This window comes from Diorhabda sublineata, chromosome X (genome assembly GCF_026230105.1).
Source record: "Diorhabda sublineata isolate icDioSubl1.1 chromosome X, icDioSubl1.1, whole genome shotgun sequence".
Lineage (NCBI taxonomy): Eukaryota > Metazoa > Arthropoda > Insecta > Coleoptera > Chrysomelidae > Diorhabda > Diorhabda sublineata.
In genome coordinates, this window is record NC_079485.1 from 21535813 (window position 1) to 21554433 (window position 18621).

The 18621-nt window shown below is 29.9% G+C and overlaps 1 protein-coding gene across 1 annotated transcript in view; it reads right to left on the bottom strand.

Moving 5' to 3' along the window:
• Positions 1–1555: 1555 nt before the first annotated feature.
• LOC130450773 (putative autophagy-related protein 11) overlaps positions 1556–18621 on the bottom strand; it is a 37243-nt gene continuing 20177 nt past the window's right edge. Inside the window, exons 8-16 of the mRNA XM_056789396.1 lie at positions 17959–18385; positions 17832–17903; positions 17676–17752; positions 15214–15299; positions 14163–14543; positions 11574–11721; positions 8702–9259; positions 2719–3420; positions 1556–2310 (exon numbers count right to left, since the gene is read on the bottom strand). Of these exons, the coding sequence (XP_056645374.1) occupies positions 2132–2310; positions 2719–3420; positions 8702–9259; positions 11574–11721; positions 14163–14543; positions 15214–15299; positions 17676–17752; positions 17832–17903; positions 17959–18385 (2630 nt within the window). The 3' untranslated portion in view covers positions 1556–2131. The remainder of the gene's footprint in view (positions 2311–2718; positions 3421–8701; positions 9260–11573; positions 11722–14162; positions 14544–15213; positions 15300–17675; positions 17753–17831; positions 17904–17958; positions 18386–18621) is intronic.

Consider the following 18621-nt stretch of genomic DNA (forward strand, 5'->3'; position numbering starts at 1 on the left):
TTTAAAAGAAAGATAAAAATTGACGTTTCGACTTATTTCCGAGACCATTATATCAAGAACGTTTAGAAGATAAATACCTATACCTTTTAATGCAACTTCCTCTACATTTTTTATTTTCTGGATTCTTCAGAAAATGCTAAATAGAATTCATGTACAATCTATCTTGCATTGTTTCGGAAATTGAGTTTTCAGATTTATTATAAAAATTACCATGAAAAAAAAAACAAAATTATTTTATTTCACAAATACGCTACATTACACTAAAAAACAAATAATTAAAAAAAAACACTTAAATATGTAGGAAATATTTAAAATGCACGCCAAAAACGTTTCAGCAACATGCTAATCTGGTATAGAAATACCATCTAACAATACCTAAAATCTCAGGCGTGACTGATCTAATCTCAAGCGTGACTCGTCTTTTTAAGTAATCTAAGTTGAAAGGTTTAGTATTATATACAATACTTTGGACATATCACCATAAAAAGAAGTCTAATTTCATCAGATCAGGAGATTTTACTGATTATTCCATCGATCCACGTCTCCCTATCTACCGGTTTAGAAAAATTTGGTTCAGATTTTGATTTGGTGGCGGTGCTCCATAATGCTGAAATCATATTATATTCACAGGGACTTTTGGGATTACTGGAATAGTATATAAATATGGCAAAGTTGGAACATTATTTTGAAACAGTTCCAAATATTTATCTCCATTCAAGTTGTTATTGATGGAAAAGGTATCTAAGATATGATTTCAACAATTCCTGTCCACACATTGGCTTCTCAGCATATTGCGTATGTTCTTTTCCTATCCAGTGAGGAATCTCAGACAAAAAACTGAGGTCTCTTCTAATTGGATCATATTGTTATCATTTGCCATCATTTTTATTTTCTTTTAATATTCTAATAATTGATGGGTGGATAACGACCAGAATTTATGAGTTTTCTTGAAACTCAAGTATAATATCCAATTTGGTATCATAACTTCTGCATTGGCAGTCACTTTTTTATTTATGTAACCCGACCAAGCTCGCGAAACTGCTGTTTTATTCTGTTAATTGTTCCTTGCGATATAGGCGGCAAATTTGAAAATATTTTGTGAATTAAACAAGCAACTTCCATTGGTGCCCGTGTGTTATCTCCACAACCAATCATTAGTAGAATAGTTATTTTGTGCATTTCTGTTAAATGAACCATTTTTCTAATATTATTATGTACAGTTACCAAAATTTAAACAACAATAGCAATGACACTGATCACTACTGCGATACAGGTAAACCAATTTTTCTTTATTAGGTTTGAAATAAAATAATTTTCTTTTCTTAATGTCGATTTTGGTAATGCATATGAAAATACTTAATATTTCAGAAACAGTTAAAAATAGGTATACAACATTGAACATGAATTATATCTAGAATATTCTGAAGAAACTAAAAAAATGAATAGAGGATTGCATTCAAATTAAGAAAGATGGTATTGGCCACTGTCATAAGAAACAAACTGTATGATTTTTTTGAAATGTGCTTTTAGAAATAAAAATCGACGTGTCCAAACGTTTTTCCAATCACATCCTCATTTATTTATTAAAGAATTTGTTCCATTATGACATTTTAATGTATTAATAATTTTCTACAAACATGTAGAATATTGGTATTCGGATGAGAAATTTTATAATTTTGTTTTGTTATCCTGAAGAAAGAAAAGAACTTCTAAATTATGTAAACAAATACACACGCACACATACAGTTTTTGATTGTTTTTTATGCGGACATTATCAACAAATTGATAAAAAATGATCAAAACGCTATTATATAGAAACAGGTCATACAACAAATATAGTTTTATATAATAAAAAATAGTTTGAACATGAAAATTTTCATCATTTTTATAATAAATATTTTTATTTCATTTTGAAAATAAAAGATGAAATACAACAACTTTCAGTGATAGCTTAAAGCATGTGGGTCCAAGAAACGAGAAAGAAGTAAAAATCTAACTAAAAATAATTACATCAGATATTCAATACAAGATTTTCATATTAATAATATAAATACAGCAAATAACCAAAAAATAAAATAATAAATTATCACATCTTCTTGATAAAAAACTTTCCTTTGTCACTCAAGGCAACTCAAATAAAATTAGCATCAGTTTTTTTCTTCACCACTATATCAGCCACATTTAAATGAGCAACTTTTTCTTTCCTTTTTGGCGGCACAGATTGCTGACAAAAGCGCTTAAACGCTTCTAATTCCAATTCTTCTGCATCCATATCATCTTCTAATACATCTTTGGGCGTAAAAACACTTTCTGGAAAAAGTTAAGCATATAATAATGTGATGTGTGTTTTGTTAACACAATATATGTTAAATGTCTTCTAAGGGGAATATTAAACAACGCATAATGGGAACTATGCTTCCCACCAAATTTTGAATATCAACTAAAATCACTTGAACCTATATTCCAGTGGAATGAACAAGAATTTTATGACTTGGAAGGAATAGTGCAAAAAGAAAAAAAGTAAATAATTTGTTCATAATTGTTATTAAATTATAAGGAAATAGCATTATTTTTAATCAAGAGAATTTAAACATGTTCTTATAGTTCAAACAACAAATATCTAAAATTGCGGCAACATATATCTTCACTTAAGTTTTCATGGAAAACTTTCTTTTCAAAATTACACACACATAAAATATAATATGTAGCTTTACTAACCATATAGCCAATCATCCTTGTCTAAACTGAATTTATCACCACCATTTGATGCTGGTATGATGGAAACTTGGGCAGTTTCACAAGATTTACTCACTTCAGGTTCAGATTTTTTACTTTTCTTATCTACTTTGGTTATTTCTATTCCAGGTAATCCAGAAAGAATTTCTTGAGCATTAAAGGCAGAGATTACATCATCTGCCGGTCCTTGCGATTGATTGAGCACATGGGATCTAACAGAAGATTCTTGAAATTGAGGGATTGAAGTCAAAGGTGTGGGATTTACAGATCTTCCATTGGATAGAGACTGATGTAAACGAGTACTTCGAATAGTTACCATACCATTTTCATTAGTAAAAATTGCAGCAGGCGTACAATTGTCCACATTTTTATCAAAACATTGGTTTTGTTGAGGTTGCTGATATGACTGAAATATCGGATTCTTTAATGTTATCATTTTTTTATCATCATTTGGAGATGTACAAGAAGTACCCTCAAGTTTCTTGTTCTTCTTTTTCTTCTTCTTCGCATTTTTACTCAATTTTGATATCACTGTATTCGGTTTTTGTTGAATTAATTTTTCAGTATCTACTACTATAACTCCTGACTTTCCAACATTTATTGTGGGTCCATTTGGACCCTCCTTATTTTCTGCTTGATTATTATAACTTAATACTGGTGCTTCTACTTTTGTTATTGTGATACCTATAATATATCAAGAGAATATGAATTAATATTAAGTAATTAACATATTGGAAGTACATACATATATTCTCTTAATTTTAGATGCATTTAAATAAATAACATTTTGATGCTAAGGATCCGTGAAATACCTTTCCTGTTTCATGGATACTATTAATCATAAAGACTTGCAGCAAAAAGATTTTGCAATAAATTGGCCCAAAAAGATTATGTAAAATATTCTCATATTTCCAAAATGTCGCCAGTTAGCGTAACCATTATATTAAGCTTGCAAAGTAAAAGATCTTAATTTCATACTAGCAATCACCTCTTGAATTTTGTCGTATGAATTTAAGACACCCTGTATATAGTCTACCAAAACTGCACAAAACTGACAAACATTGTATTAAGTATTGAAACTTCTCCCACCCCATTATCTAATTATTGGAAAAATATTTCTGAGAACATTTTATACCAAAATAAATAATATATCAAAAACATATGTGATTTCAAAGCAAAAATAACAAAATTCTTGATGAATAGGTTTTTATCTCGTTAGATATAGTTTCTTTAAATACAAAGATTCCTTTTACAAATGTGGAAAATGTTTATAAAAAAATGTACTGAAAAACACACTGATATACCTGAAAACGAATTTAGCAAGGCTATAGAACTAACATAACAACATACTTCAAATTTCAAAATGAAAAAGTACCTTAAACTGCTTATTTGTTGAAATATTTTATAAATCTGGGATAAATTATAATTTTTGGGAAGAAAACAAATCAAGTCGATGAAATTTCAATCCTTAGATACTTGCTACATATGTCGCTTGTTATCTCTTATATGTAGCTGATTCATCTTACTACAAATACATTCCCCTGTTTAGTAAAGCTATTAAATTGCAGATAGGTAGAAATAATGACGTCATCACATTTAGGTCAAATGACATTTCCACTTTCAATTAGTTACGATCGCTGGTTTGTTAATGATGCTTCTGGCCCACAATTAATTAAAATAGTAGCAATGTTTCCATACAAATTTCACCATAAGTACAATATATAGATTCAATTTCATCTCCTAATTGTACGAATTCACATGAATGTTCATAATTACATTGATAATTTAGTGAAGCTACATTATTGATAAAAACATTTATTTATTCCAATGTCTTTCCCGACTTGAATATCATATTTTATTATTTGTCAATACACTTTTTTCATTCCTCTGTAGTATTTATTTTCTAATCTCTGTTCCTCTATCGTTTGTCTTATAGTGTTTATATCCTTATTAATTCTCTTTATTCACTAGTTAGATCGAAATTTGAAAAATATAATTATAAATTTGGCTCAAATTGTATAGATCTTTTGTATCATTTAGATATTTCTCATTTTTATGTACATGAACCATTGCCAATGATTTTATTTTTCTAGTATTCGTTCCATCTCTTTTCTAAATCTTGAGATAATATTTTTTCTTTTTTGGTACCTACATTAGATTTTAGTTCTTGCACGTGGCCAGATAAGTATGCGGAGTGCTGTATATTTAAAGCATTTAATCATAGAGACTTACAGTGAAACATGTTTTGCAAAAGAAGACCATGACCAAGATATTTTAGATTTCTCAGATTATCGTCAACAACTATTTTGTCAAAATTTGATTATAGAATTATATAATTTTTTAAAAATAAATGCATTCTTAGTTACACATAATTGAAATAAAATCGTGTAAGAGCATAACAATCAATAATAATAAGCAAATGCAATTTATTGAAGAGTAGGCTGTAGAAGAAACACAAACGCCTGAAAATCAATCACCAAAATAAAACTGATATAGTATGATTCATGTTCGTTACTTAAAAAAGTAACGCTTCAAAACTATAAAAACCCCTTTTGCAAATGATAAAGCTACCTTGTTGTGAAGATAGAAATGTCTTGCCGATTGAGTATATCAGGTACCACTATTCTAAACATTTTAAATGATCATAGATAGGTTTTTATGTGCTACTACGAATGCGGCATAATATATTTTTGTCTGACTAGACTAGACGGTCTGATTCCTTAGTTATCCTGATCCTCAAACATCACCTGTTTGTACTTCTATCTATGGGACAGGTTGAAAAATATAATCCCAAATTCCACCAACAACGAGAGATGTCGTGAAAATATGAATCCAAGAGACCTTTCATGGCCTGTAGAAAGGCAAAAATTCAAGCTGATGTAATGTTCACACAATAGTAGGTCCAATACAGTCTTTTGGGTCATGTTCAAGCATTTTTTTATTATGTCTTTTTTGTGTTTTTTTTATTATTTGGAATTTAATTTAAACAAAATACAAATAAATAAACAATACTGGTGTAATGGCGTCTTCTAAATTATATGATAATTAAATTTTCGTTTTTTGATGTATCAGGCTACAAATAAGACATCAACATACGGCATTCACTAGTCTATCTAAGTTGTATTCCACTACATTTCTACATGTTATCGCATTTTATCATTCAATTGGTTTTTCATTTATTGTACCATCGAACTCCTCTTATATGTCCAAATCTTAGTGTTGCTGCTAGAGCTCAATTGTGATAAAGCAGAAAATTGTAAAACCAATGGAATGCCGCATTTTGATGTCTTATTTGTATCCCGATACATCGAAAAAGGAAAATTTAATTTTCATATAATTTGAAGAAGCTGTTACACCAGTATTGTTTATTTATTTGTATTTTGTTTCAATTAAACTTTAAATAATAAAGAAAAAGATGAAAAATAATAATTAAAAAAAAAATAAAAAATCCGCCTGCATGGATAACTACAATTAAAAATCAACTGAAAAGACTGAAACAAGATGAAAATTCAATGATAAGGTATTTTAAAAAAATAATGATTAGGTACTTAAAACTAGAAACATAAATTGAAACAGTACCAAATCAATGTCCCCGCATATTGTACACTTAGAAATATCAGCACGGTAGTTTTTTCACTTTTTGCAACATTATAAACAGAATTTGATATGATAATAATTTATCATAGCATTCAATTTCATGCCTCCGATTGAAATCTTGTTTATAATGTTACAAAAAAGTGAAAAAACCACTTTTAATTGTAGTTATCCATGCAGGCGGGTTTTTTGTTTTTTTAATTATTATTTTATTTATGTCTTTTTAGTTAAGATTACGTAACCGGATTAATTCCTTGAATGAGTTTATGTCATGTGGTTGATTAAGCAATTTGTTAGGGTCAACAAAACTAATAGCAAGTCCAGAGAGAGTCTTCGCTCTGCTCAAAGCAACGTAAGCTTGACCTTTTGCAAATAAGTTTCTACTTAAATCTACAACTGCTTGGTCTAAAGTTGTGCCCTGTAATTTATGCACCGTCACTGCCCAGCATAAAATTAAGGGAAGCATTCGTCGCTCGATCTTGTCTTTACCACGTAAAGCATCAAATTCTGTAGCACAAGGCTCTATCCGGACTCCAATACCAGGTCGGTTCCCTGTTATATTTGGGTCATCGAACTCCACAAATACTGCTTGTGGCAGTTCTCCCGGCTCCAACTGCTCTCTGCGTAGTGCTGGCCAATCTATACGTCGGATAACACCCATAGCACCGTTAACCAGCCCATGGTTAACATTGATGTTCCGTCTTAGCATGGCTCGAGAGCCTACACCTAATTTGAGTTGGTTTGGTATACCACCTGTTTTATTAGGATCTTCAGGTAAGTATTCCTCTCGTGGTATTTGACCATATGTTTTAGGATCCAATGAGATGTCTACAACACTAATGGTGTATACTTTTGTGAGATTTTCTAACTTTTCTGTCATAGTCGCGTTATATGCATCAACCAATCTAGTTGTTGGGAAAATTCTGACAGCTTCTCCATCGTCAAATGGCCCTATTCAGTACCAGTACCTAACTAGAATTTGAATAACGCTCCCTCGGGAAGTAAAATTCAAAACTAAACCTAACCTAACTCGATAAGTATTTACATTTTACAACTTAAACTAATTCAATCGAACGAAACGAATGTGAATAAAATACAAAACTAAGTACAAGGTCTTAGTGAACCTATAATAATTTATTATGTTATTATAATTTACTACCAAATAATGAAGATATTTAAATCGCACAAGACAATTATAATTATAGTAACAACGTAGGTCCGTCCTCGTAGTAAATATATTAGTCTTGGATAACAAGAAGTCACAACTATACCCCGTTTTAAACACCTAGTGGCGCCATCTATCCGAATTGTTTGTTGCGCGCTGACCGATGCTCCATAACAAGTAATATTAAGAAAACACAACGATACCGCGTTTTAAAAACCTAGTGGTGCCATCTATCCGCACAGGTCTGAATTATTTTAATTAGCTATTTTTTATATTTACGATCAGTGTTTAAAATCCTTCATTTTGATACCCAACTCGATATGCTTGGTAGTAAAAAAATTTTTTTACCTTACAACATGGCGTCCAAAATCCGCCATTTTGGTTTTTTTAAAATATCTCCTATCTAAGAACACTTGGGCTAATGAAACGAATCTAACGATACCTCAATTGTAAAAATCCGTTTAGCAGTTCTGGAGATACAAGGTAATAAAGAATATTACATACATACAAGATACGCGTTGAAAACATAACCCTTCCTGGCAGTCGGGTAAAAATACATGATAACAAAATGCTCGAACATGAAACAAAAAATTTATTGGACCTACTTTTGTGTGAACATTAGATCAGCTTGAATTTTTGCCTTCTACTGGCCATGAAGTCTTCGCCAATTAAGACCGCTGAAATATTTTGGTAGTGTATTAAGTTCTTTATGAGTTATTCAAAATATGGTTATTATTTGAAAGAGGAAATAGCTATTTTCCTGGCCAGTGCCCTGACGAATATCAAATTACATACCTTACGAAGAACGTGACATCTATTGACCTTTTTGTTGATATCCACATTTCAACCGGCTCGCAATTTCAAGGAAAGAGGTCAATTACACCGACTAGTTTCGATGTTCTTCCATCTCACTATCTTATTTGTAGGCTTTAATTTGAGCTGAAGAATACACCAGCCAGCTACCAAGGAAATTTGGTTAGCATAATTGAATAAGAACCAGCAGACGCACTAGGGCTCATTATACAACGTGTCTCTAATATATTAAAATGTAACTATCCTCGGCTAGTACATAAATTGTTTATATAATTGTTGGACTAATATCTATTTAGGATGAAATATACCTGATAATCAGTAGGAGAAAAAAAAAAAAGAAATATGCGAAGTATTCAAATTCAAAAATGGTTATAACGTGAAAAGAGCATTTACCTGGTGGTAAACATAAAATAGGCAGAGGCATATCATTCTGATGGAGACTGGGATTTGTATTACTTTGTTTCATAATCTTGTCATCTACTTTCTTAGTGTTATTTTCTAGAGATTTTTTGTTAGCTGCGTTATTGCTTTGTTGATTTTTATTCATTTCGACAGAGACTGTTACTTTAAGTTCTTTTGAAACAACTTCTGGTGCTGCTGGCTCTGTAGATTTTGGTTTTGCTTGCTTTTGTTGCTTCTTCCTTTTTTTAAGTGCCTTATTTGTTTTGGTATCAACCATTTCATTTGATTTATTACTAGTATTGTCGGCTCCATTGACAAGAGTATAAAGAAGTTTGTCTTGATCTGGAGTGGAGCCCTTCAAAGTAATTGTTACTGTTGGAGTGCTACAACCATTTTCAACTACTCTTTTAATTGTTACCATGGCTGGTATGGTTTCCTCGATCACGCGTGATTTTTCTTCTGGTGATTCAATTTCGAGCCTTTGTTGTGCCAATCTCCTTTTTTCAGTTTGTCTTTCTTTTTTAGACTTCTTCTTTAGTTCTTTTAGAGCTAAAAAACAAAATGAAATTTGATTACACATTGATTCAATAAAGTAATAAGCAATAGTACATATTATATAACTTTAATTGATAAATAGCAGTATTAAAGTAAAACCAGCACTAATTAGTAGTTTGAAAGTTGTTAAACTCTATTCATACAAATAGTCAGACATTGACTCAAATTTAATTAAGTTATCAAAAGATAGCGTACTTTTGCTCTTTCAATAAATCAAATTAGAAATTTGTTCTAATGAAAAAAATCAATTTTATCTTGATCCTTACATCTCAAATATGTAGCAGTACTTGATCTATACTAGAGCTATAAATTTTCCTTTAATTATTTAGATCTTTTTTATTATTTATAGCTTTTTCGTTCTTATGAATATGAACCATTTCTAAAAATTCTCTTTTTCGTGTATTAGATTCCGTTTTAAGAATTTTTGAATCTTTATAATTGAATTTATGTTTTTTTGATATTTCATGGTTTGTTAATGCAGTTCTATTTTTTTATCGTATTGATGACCTCTTAGTCTATTTTCTAAATACTAAGATGTTTGCACTATGTGGACAGCGTCACAATTAGTACGAGGCACTTGATATATAATATTACTCCTTTTGTTTCTAGTTGTTTTAGATTTTAATTTAGTGAAATATTTATATAATGTATTATGTCCTTTATGACTTACACTAATATCATATTTATTGAAATAATTCGATAATTGTTGGGAAAGTCCTTGTACATACGGTAAGGAAAAATGTTTTATGTTTTGATGTCTCGTTTCTGTTTTGTTTTTAAATTGATTGTAGTATCTTCAGTTTCTGCAGTTTTTGCTATTTGAATAGCTAAGCATCTAATTCTGGATTTGATAATTGGGTAGATCTATCAGCCAAACTTATTATCACTGATCTTTTTTGTTACATAGGATGAGACGAATTGAAGTTTAAATATCTTGAGGACCAAGTTGGTTTCGTATACCATTCTGTTATTGTTATTGTTAATTTTATATAATGAGACATCAATAAAATTGATTATATTATTTTGCTCAACCTCAATTGTGAATTGAAGTTTTTCATGATAAGAATTGAATTTTTTACTTATGTTTTCAATTTGATTCATTGGTACAGCAGTAATGCAATATCTATATATCGGAAAAAGAATGGAATATTTATATCAAGTTTGCTTAGAACCGTTTTCTCAAGATCTTCCATTACCAATGCTATAACACTTGAAATGGAAGCTCCTATATCACAACCATCAATTTGTTTGTATATTTTATTTTCATATTTGAAATATGTTGTTGTAAGGGTGAGTTCTATAGCTTTTATAAATTCATTTTGAGGTATTTCTGTGTATTCTTTAATTTTGTTCCATTTTTTCATTAATATATTTTTCATAATGGTAATAGGAATATTTGTATATAAAGAAACCACATCTAACGAAATAAATACATATTCATTAGGAATTTCGATACTTTTAATTTTTTTCTTTGAAATCCTATGCGTTTTTGATATAGTATTTGTTTTGATATAAAATTTTTTTCAAAATATTTTTCAAATAATTAGATAATGGGGTGAGAGGAGTTTGAATACTTGAAACAATCGGTCGAAAGGGAATGTCAGGTTTCTTAATATGAATATGTATTTATTTCGTTAAAAATGGTTTCTTTATATACAAATATTCCTATTACCATTGTGAAAAATATATTAATGAAAAAATGGGACAAAATCAAAGAATATACAGAATACCTCAAAATGAATTTATAAAAGCTATAGAACTCATACTTACAACAACATATTTCAAATATGAAAATGAAATATACAAACAAATTGATAGTTGTGCTAAGAGAGCTTCCATTTCAAGTGTTATAGCACACAACCACAAGATCTTTAGGAAACGGTACTAAGCAAACTTGATATAAATATTCTATTCTTTTTCCTATATGTAGATGTTTGCATTACTGCTGTACCAAAGAATCAAATTGAAAACATAAGTAAAAAATTCAATTCTTATCATGAGAAATTTCAATTCACAATCGAGGTTGAGCATAATAATAGAATCAATTTTCTTGATGTCATATTTTCATTTCCTTGGTGAAATGCCAATTAGTAGGCAGATTTAGGCATTGAAATCACTAAAAAGAGATGATTTGTTGCTTGAAATAGGCAGAATGAGACCACGGAATAGGATCACTTCTTGATTATATAAAACAAGTACTTAATTAATGAGATATTTGAGAAAAATGTATACATTTATCTGTCAATATACAAGTTTTGAAGTTTTAAATACGAAATAATAAAAACATTTCATCATAAACACTTTTTACCTTTAGTAGCAGCAGCTTCCGCGGCAGCCTTAGATGTTTCCTTCTCAGCTTGTTTCCTTGCATGCTCCCTTTTTCTCTCAGCTTCTTTCCATTTAATTTCTTGCTCATGTCTCTTTTGTTCTTCTTCAGATTTAATCCTTTCTTCCTCCTCGAAGATTCAATACAAAATTATTTAAAGTAACATTTTTTAATTAAATGATTACAGCATATCAACTTCCTCATAGGTGTAGTAAAGTTTGAAATTACAGTACATATGGGATATAAAATAGATAAGCACATTTTGGAATAACACTTAAATTAACATTAAACGTTTAGACAAGAATAATAAAAGTATGTCTAATATATAATGTATAGTGGCCTTATTCCAAAATATGATTTTCATAATAAATGAATTAACGTTATGATTTTAAAAAGAAAGGATCTCTCAACAAGTTCGATATTCCACATTTTGGTTTTAAAATAGTACATTAAAAACCGGTTATAACGACGGCCAAGTGACTGGTCATATTACTTCTTACTAATCGGAGGCCATACTAAACGAAAAGACATTTTTCATTTTTATCAATCTCATTTTAATGTATTTATTAAAATTTGGGCGACTAGCAAATAAAAATATTTAAATTAAAATATTCATTTATTTCACACACGTATGCACTTAACAAAGAATGAAAAAAGCTAGTATCACTTTCAATAACCAACATATGTACTACATAATTTAAGTACATAATGTGCCGGTCTTTATAATCTACATATATATATATTACATGTAGCTAACTAATAACAAAGCACCTAGTGCAAAAAGTCTTCAATTTTTCATTGGTTTTCATTTTTGTTTCTATAGTAAAAAATAAGGACGGCATTATGCAAACAAACATTTAGCACTTCTGTAGCTTTTAGAGCTTTATAGGAACTCAGAGTGGTACAATTTTCTTCCTGGCCGTCGTCATTATTATCGTCGCTATCTTGACCGTTGACGATAATATTTTGTAAAATATTTTCGTCAATTGGCTCCTCACACGTTGCGAAATCATCATCAGAGAATATTATGCAAGTTCTCCATTTTCTATTAGCAGTCCTATATTCAGATCTCGCCCAGATAGCGTGTTTATAACTGTCGTAAGCTTGTTCCAGGCGTCTTAAATTTTTAGAATGGCATCCAGTACTGTAATCTGCTGATGTTTACAACTGCCGGTGTCTTCATTTGTATCAAGACTGGTGGCAATTTCTAGAACCGGGTTTTTACGAAATTTTGATTTTAAAGCTCTAATTATTCCTTGATCTATAGGTTGTAATGCATATTTTGTAGTCGCTGATTGAGGGATGAGCTAGACAATTGTCAACAAAAAGCAGGATCTTTTTCTTCTTATTAGTCAGTTAACGATTCCACTCGCGTACCCATTTGCTGAAAATAGATGTCATCTAAGCCTTGCGATTGCTCTCATACCTACCGGCAGAGATCGTACATATTTTAAACATCTTGGGTTCTTTGATTTGCCGATAGTTATCAACTTTTTTTTATTGTGCTCTCATGTCAGCTGCAACCATCACAGTTATGCTGTCTTTCAAAAGTTTTCCTCCCGACCATTTGTTACCTCTAAATTTTAGAGTTTCATCTGGCGTTAGTTTATAGAATAATCCAGTTCCGTCTGAATTAAATATTTCGTTGTCAATAAATTTTGCTCTCAAATCAGTCCTTACTTTTATTTGCCACTCGGTCACATCGCTTGGTGCAACCGACAACAACTGTTCAGCAATTTTGGCGACAATATTGTGTCTTCTCTGGAAACAATTAATCTAACTCGCTCAACAATTAAAATTGAGAATGTTTAGGTGTCTAACAAAAAATGTGCCTTTTGTTGACGCATAAGGTATTTCTAGATTACTTTGTAGCTTAAACCATTGTAATAGTGCTACGTTCACGTATTCGTGAGTCGACACCCTCATGGGTTCCGACTTAAAAACATTCGCATTGGACAAATGTTCTATCTTGTCTTTATTTTTCTTAATTGTGGATATTGTTGAATGATTTACACTGAATTTCTTAGCAATCGTTACATTCGACTTGCCAGCAGCTTCTATTCATTGTATTATTACACTATTTTCTTCAATGAATTTTTTGGTTTAGTAGAAGTCATTTTTGTGCGCGTACTCACTTGTTACCCACAAATTAATTATTGCCATAAAATAAACAGTCGCATTTAAATCAGAAATACCTACGATTCATTTATAAACACGTCAATGCTCGTAGTTGTAACCAGACAATTATATTTGAAATTCCGTCGTTATAAGCGGTCGGTCATTGTAAGCCGAGTCGTAATAAAGGATGTATTGTCATAATGGCTCATTAAAATCTATCCCTGTACTCAAGTCGATAAAAACGGTTGCTTATTACGGACTACACTGTATTTATAAATGTGTGAAAAATATATAAGTAAATAGTTCATATTAGGTATAAATATTTATATATAAATATATACTATACAAGAAATTATGCAAGTATTTGAAGGAACTTAGATCGCATTGCGAAATTATTCATTCAACTTTCATATAATGTCTTTATAGTATAGTTTAGTGAATTTGGAAAAATACCTTTTTTTGTCGTTGTCGAGCCTTTTTAGCAGCCTTTTTTTGAGCTAACTCTATTTTATTTAAAGCGGAGTTTCCTTCAATGTAATTAACCAATCCATGTATATCATCTGTTGCAGAAGTTGACGAGGATGTTGCAATAGAGGAGTCAGATGATTTGATGGAAGGTGTAGGAGGTATATTTGTTGGTGAAGAGGGTAACGGTACTCTTTCTTCTAATTTACTAATAGCAGTCTTTATTTTGGCCGAGTTAGTAGCACTGACATTTGTATTGGAAGGAGGATTTTTGCAAGTGTCTTTTGTTCTTTTCTCTCGTCTCTGGTGTAGTCGAATTCGTAGTCTATTCCTTAGTTCATTATTTTTATGTGTATAATTTCCTACGGTCTAATATATAAATGTTTGAATTAATTAATACAATAAAATAAAAACTGAAATTGTATACCCTCTTATTCATAAAATAATTAAAAAAAAATTAAAATTATCATTTGTTTCTATGCTCAAAGGAATAGGGAAAAAATAAACGAAACATCTTTAATATAATCTTGAATTCATGAATATTATAGTTTTGTGAATAATAACAAAGATTTAGATTGCAATATATCTTTGCGCAGGAACACATAATTCAAAAGATTGAACATTTGATAGAGCTGATAAATATTATCAACTTCATGTTTGGAGAAAACATATTTACAATTGAAATTTAGATATTTTATACAATGGACTTTCTTTTATTTGCATAATAAATTGAAGGAAAAAATCAAACCTCAATCAATATTCTAATCAACTGAAACAACAATTATTAAACAAATAATGATCTTTGCTCAGATGTTTTATGTGCCTAACTGCATATGCAGATCACAATTCTTATTTGAAATAAAGATTACAGGAAAATTCACCTCTGCAAGAGAACAATCTATCTCTATAGTAAAATGCTAATTATAATTATATTTTCAATTTATTCCTATAACTGCTTAATTTTAATAAGCTCCTACCACGACCCTTTTATAGTGCGAGATTGTAATTAAATGAAAAAATTGATAAAATAATAGATTACCGATCCAAAAACTTCACAGTAAGTGCAGTCACATTTTTTGGCTTCTTTTTGATGGTCACACACTTCATCATGTCCTTGGCAGATATCTAGACAAAGAAATATCAGTATAATAGCCAACAGTATAGTTATTATATTAGTTCTTAAAATATATTTCATGATTTTAATGTTATATTATTTCTGTGATACATTCTGGTAATTATTCTGAATTTTATCCTCTCTCTCGATTCGATCTTCTATCTCATACCTCTTGCACTTTATTACTGCCAATCTTTCCTAGAAACTTTACCTTTAGGTAATAATTTTATGTTCCCGATTTATTTGCAGTCCAATTTTTGTATCATTAATTCGTTAGATACACACCCTTTTTCTAAGATCAGTCCTAATTATCTAATTATGTTAACAAGATTATCAACAAGATTAATTGAATTGACTATAAATTTGTGTCAATTTTTATAATAATAAAATATATATTATGAATATATAGTTCTTTCAATATCAATTGCAGAAGACAGTTATGCGAGGATCAATCAATATTTCATGAATAAGCACAGCACTCATACCAAATTGAGGATTGAAAAATAATAATGTTTACTAACCATATAAAATTCAGTAAATATCTAACAAACCGTCCGACCACATGGAATTGTTTACCAATGAAAACAACGAATCTTAATTAATCTTAATATTGGCCGAAGCTGTATGTACACAACGTACAGACATTGGCGTCGCTTGGCGAGATTGATTTAATTAATAAATTTATTTAAATAAATAGAAATTTAGGCGTTCTTTAGACCATGGGCGAATGAAGACAATGAAATTGCACAGTGTAGTGAGAATAAAAACAGGTATGAATTTAATAATAAAGATTTAGTTCTACAAACGCAGCAAGATATTTTAAATATATTTGAATGTTTAAAAAAGGACAATATTCAGCAATCTGATAATGCAATCGTAATAAGAATTGCTGAATTAACTAGAGTAAATAAATTTTCCATTTATCGAGTAGTCACGAATCAGTTGACAAAGTTACTCAAGATTTTATATATAGGACAATTTATAGTCTATAAGGAAAACAGGGTTGCGACATTAGAAGTAATACAGCAAAATATAGCAAATTATTCAGAATACAATTATACCAGCTTAGAAACATTGCGCCAAGTTTTGTCAGCATGTGGTTTTAAACACAAAAAACTAAATAAACGGATGGCAATAACCGAATCGTCAAGGATCGTTCGATGGTGACAAGATTATTTGCGTCAGATAAAAAACTACCGAAGTTCTAATAGACACATAACTTATCTAGATGAAACATGGTTTGACAATCACGATGTAATAAATTTTGGTTGGGTTGACAATAGTAAAAATTGCTGTTTGAATGGGCCATGTTATAAAGAGAAACGCATTATAATAGTACACGCTGGAAGCAAAGTCGGTTTCGTGCCTAATGCTTCATTAATATCTGCTCAAAAAATTAAAAACTGTGCAGCTCATTATCATGAAGATATGACAGCAGAATTATTTGAAAAGTGGTTTAATGGACACCAGTAATCATTATGGAGAACGCATCCTACTACTGGCGACAACTTCTTGAGATACCAAATAGTAGTAGTAACAAATCTTAAATTTTAGCATTTAAGTCTGAAAAAAATATTCCTATTCCTGTCAGCGATCGTAAAAAATGCCCAATAAACAAAGAATTGCTTACTGTTGTTAAAGGTCTAAAATTAGAGGCAATTTATCATATTGACAAGCTGTGCAAACAACAGGGTCATACTCTTCTCAGACTACCTACTTACTATTGCATATTTAAACCTATAGATTTAATATGGGTAAACATAAAATCAGAATTACGAAATGTTTTCAAAGAAGGTGGTATCACCCTCTTTACAACCCATCATAATTCGATCAAATGATGACTAGTTCAAACGATTCTGTCTACCATTATTATTTATAATGATATTTTAGAATTGAAATGTATTTTTTTTCTTTTGTTTTATTTGCAAAGAATTTATTTTCCTTTATTGTTTTTGCTTTGAAATTTCATTTTCCAGAAAAAAACGGATGGATGGGATACAAAAATGGCCCAGTTCACGTCTGGTACCCTTTTAAAACCAAACTCCATTACAGGCAGGTACATTTTACTCGTCTATTTACGTTTTATAATTTAATATGCAGTTGTAGCAAGTTAACGAGGTATAATGATGATTTTTTTCTAAGTTCATAATGATTCAATTACCTTTTAATGAATAATTTCTCGCATAAGATATACACATTTTTAAAAGTAAAAAAATAATTAATTTATAAAACGAGGTATATATGATGGTTTTTATAATCTGCAATTGATATTTGAAGAACTATACAATTTACAAAATTTTGTTAATTTATTTAATAACAACTAATTTAATTGAGTTATTACAAGATATTACATGTAAATTTCTTGAAATTATCATCAATTTACTTACTAGTCGTTTCATCATGTTTACATGGAGTGTCACATGTATTTTTCGCTATTGTCGATTTTGTACTTGCTATTAGAGGCCTAAAATGTACCAAGAATAAATGTAGAACTGAAAAAAATATGGCAAATGACATAAAGTATCAAGACAAAATAATCTTACTTTTCGTATTTATTTGGAATGTTTGGGTTATCTTGGACTTTATCATCGACTTCACCGTTCTTTTTAGATAACCTGAAAATAAAAGTCATAACAAAAATGGTGTAAGAACATATATGTACTCACTTACGAACTAGGAGACTTTAAAATACTATTATCAAAGACAACCTTTCCAGACATATTAGTGGTATTATTAAATATATCTTTTTTAATTTTTATGAAGTTCCTGACATTTTTATTAAAGATTTGGTCATCTTTGGAGTTTTCATTATTTCTTTGTTTAAGAAATTCTTCAAATGCCAATTTAGTACAATTCAGATCATTTGGATCATGTAAAGGTTTAGAAAAATGTATGTCACATGTATTTCTAAAACTCTGTGCATTACTTGTAACCTTGGGAGTAGATATTTTTTCATCAATATTCTTTTTAGAAATATCTTCATAAATAGCTACACCACCATTCTTCAGTTTCGTACAATTAGTTTTTTCTGTTAGTATTCTAGAACTATGGATGCCATTGACCATTAACTTATTGTTATCATCAGTATTGGCGTGATCTAAAAGTAGTATAATTAAATTAATTATTAAAGCAAACACCAATGGGAGTAGGGTCAACAACACTGAAGTATATGACATAATTATGGACTTATAGACTGGAAGTCAAAAATAACAAGGATCAGACAAACGTGTAGAACACAAAATATTTAAATTCAAAACTTTCTTTATATCAAACATAACAATATATTAAAAAATGAAGTGAAAATAAAATGATAATTTTTTTCACTTGATAATG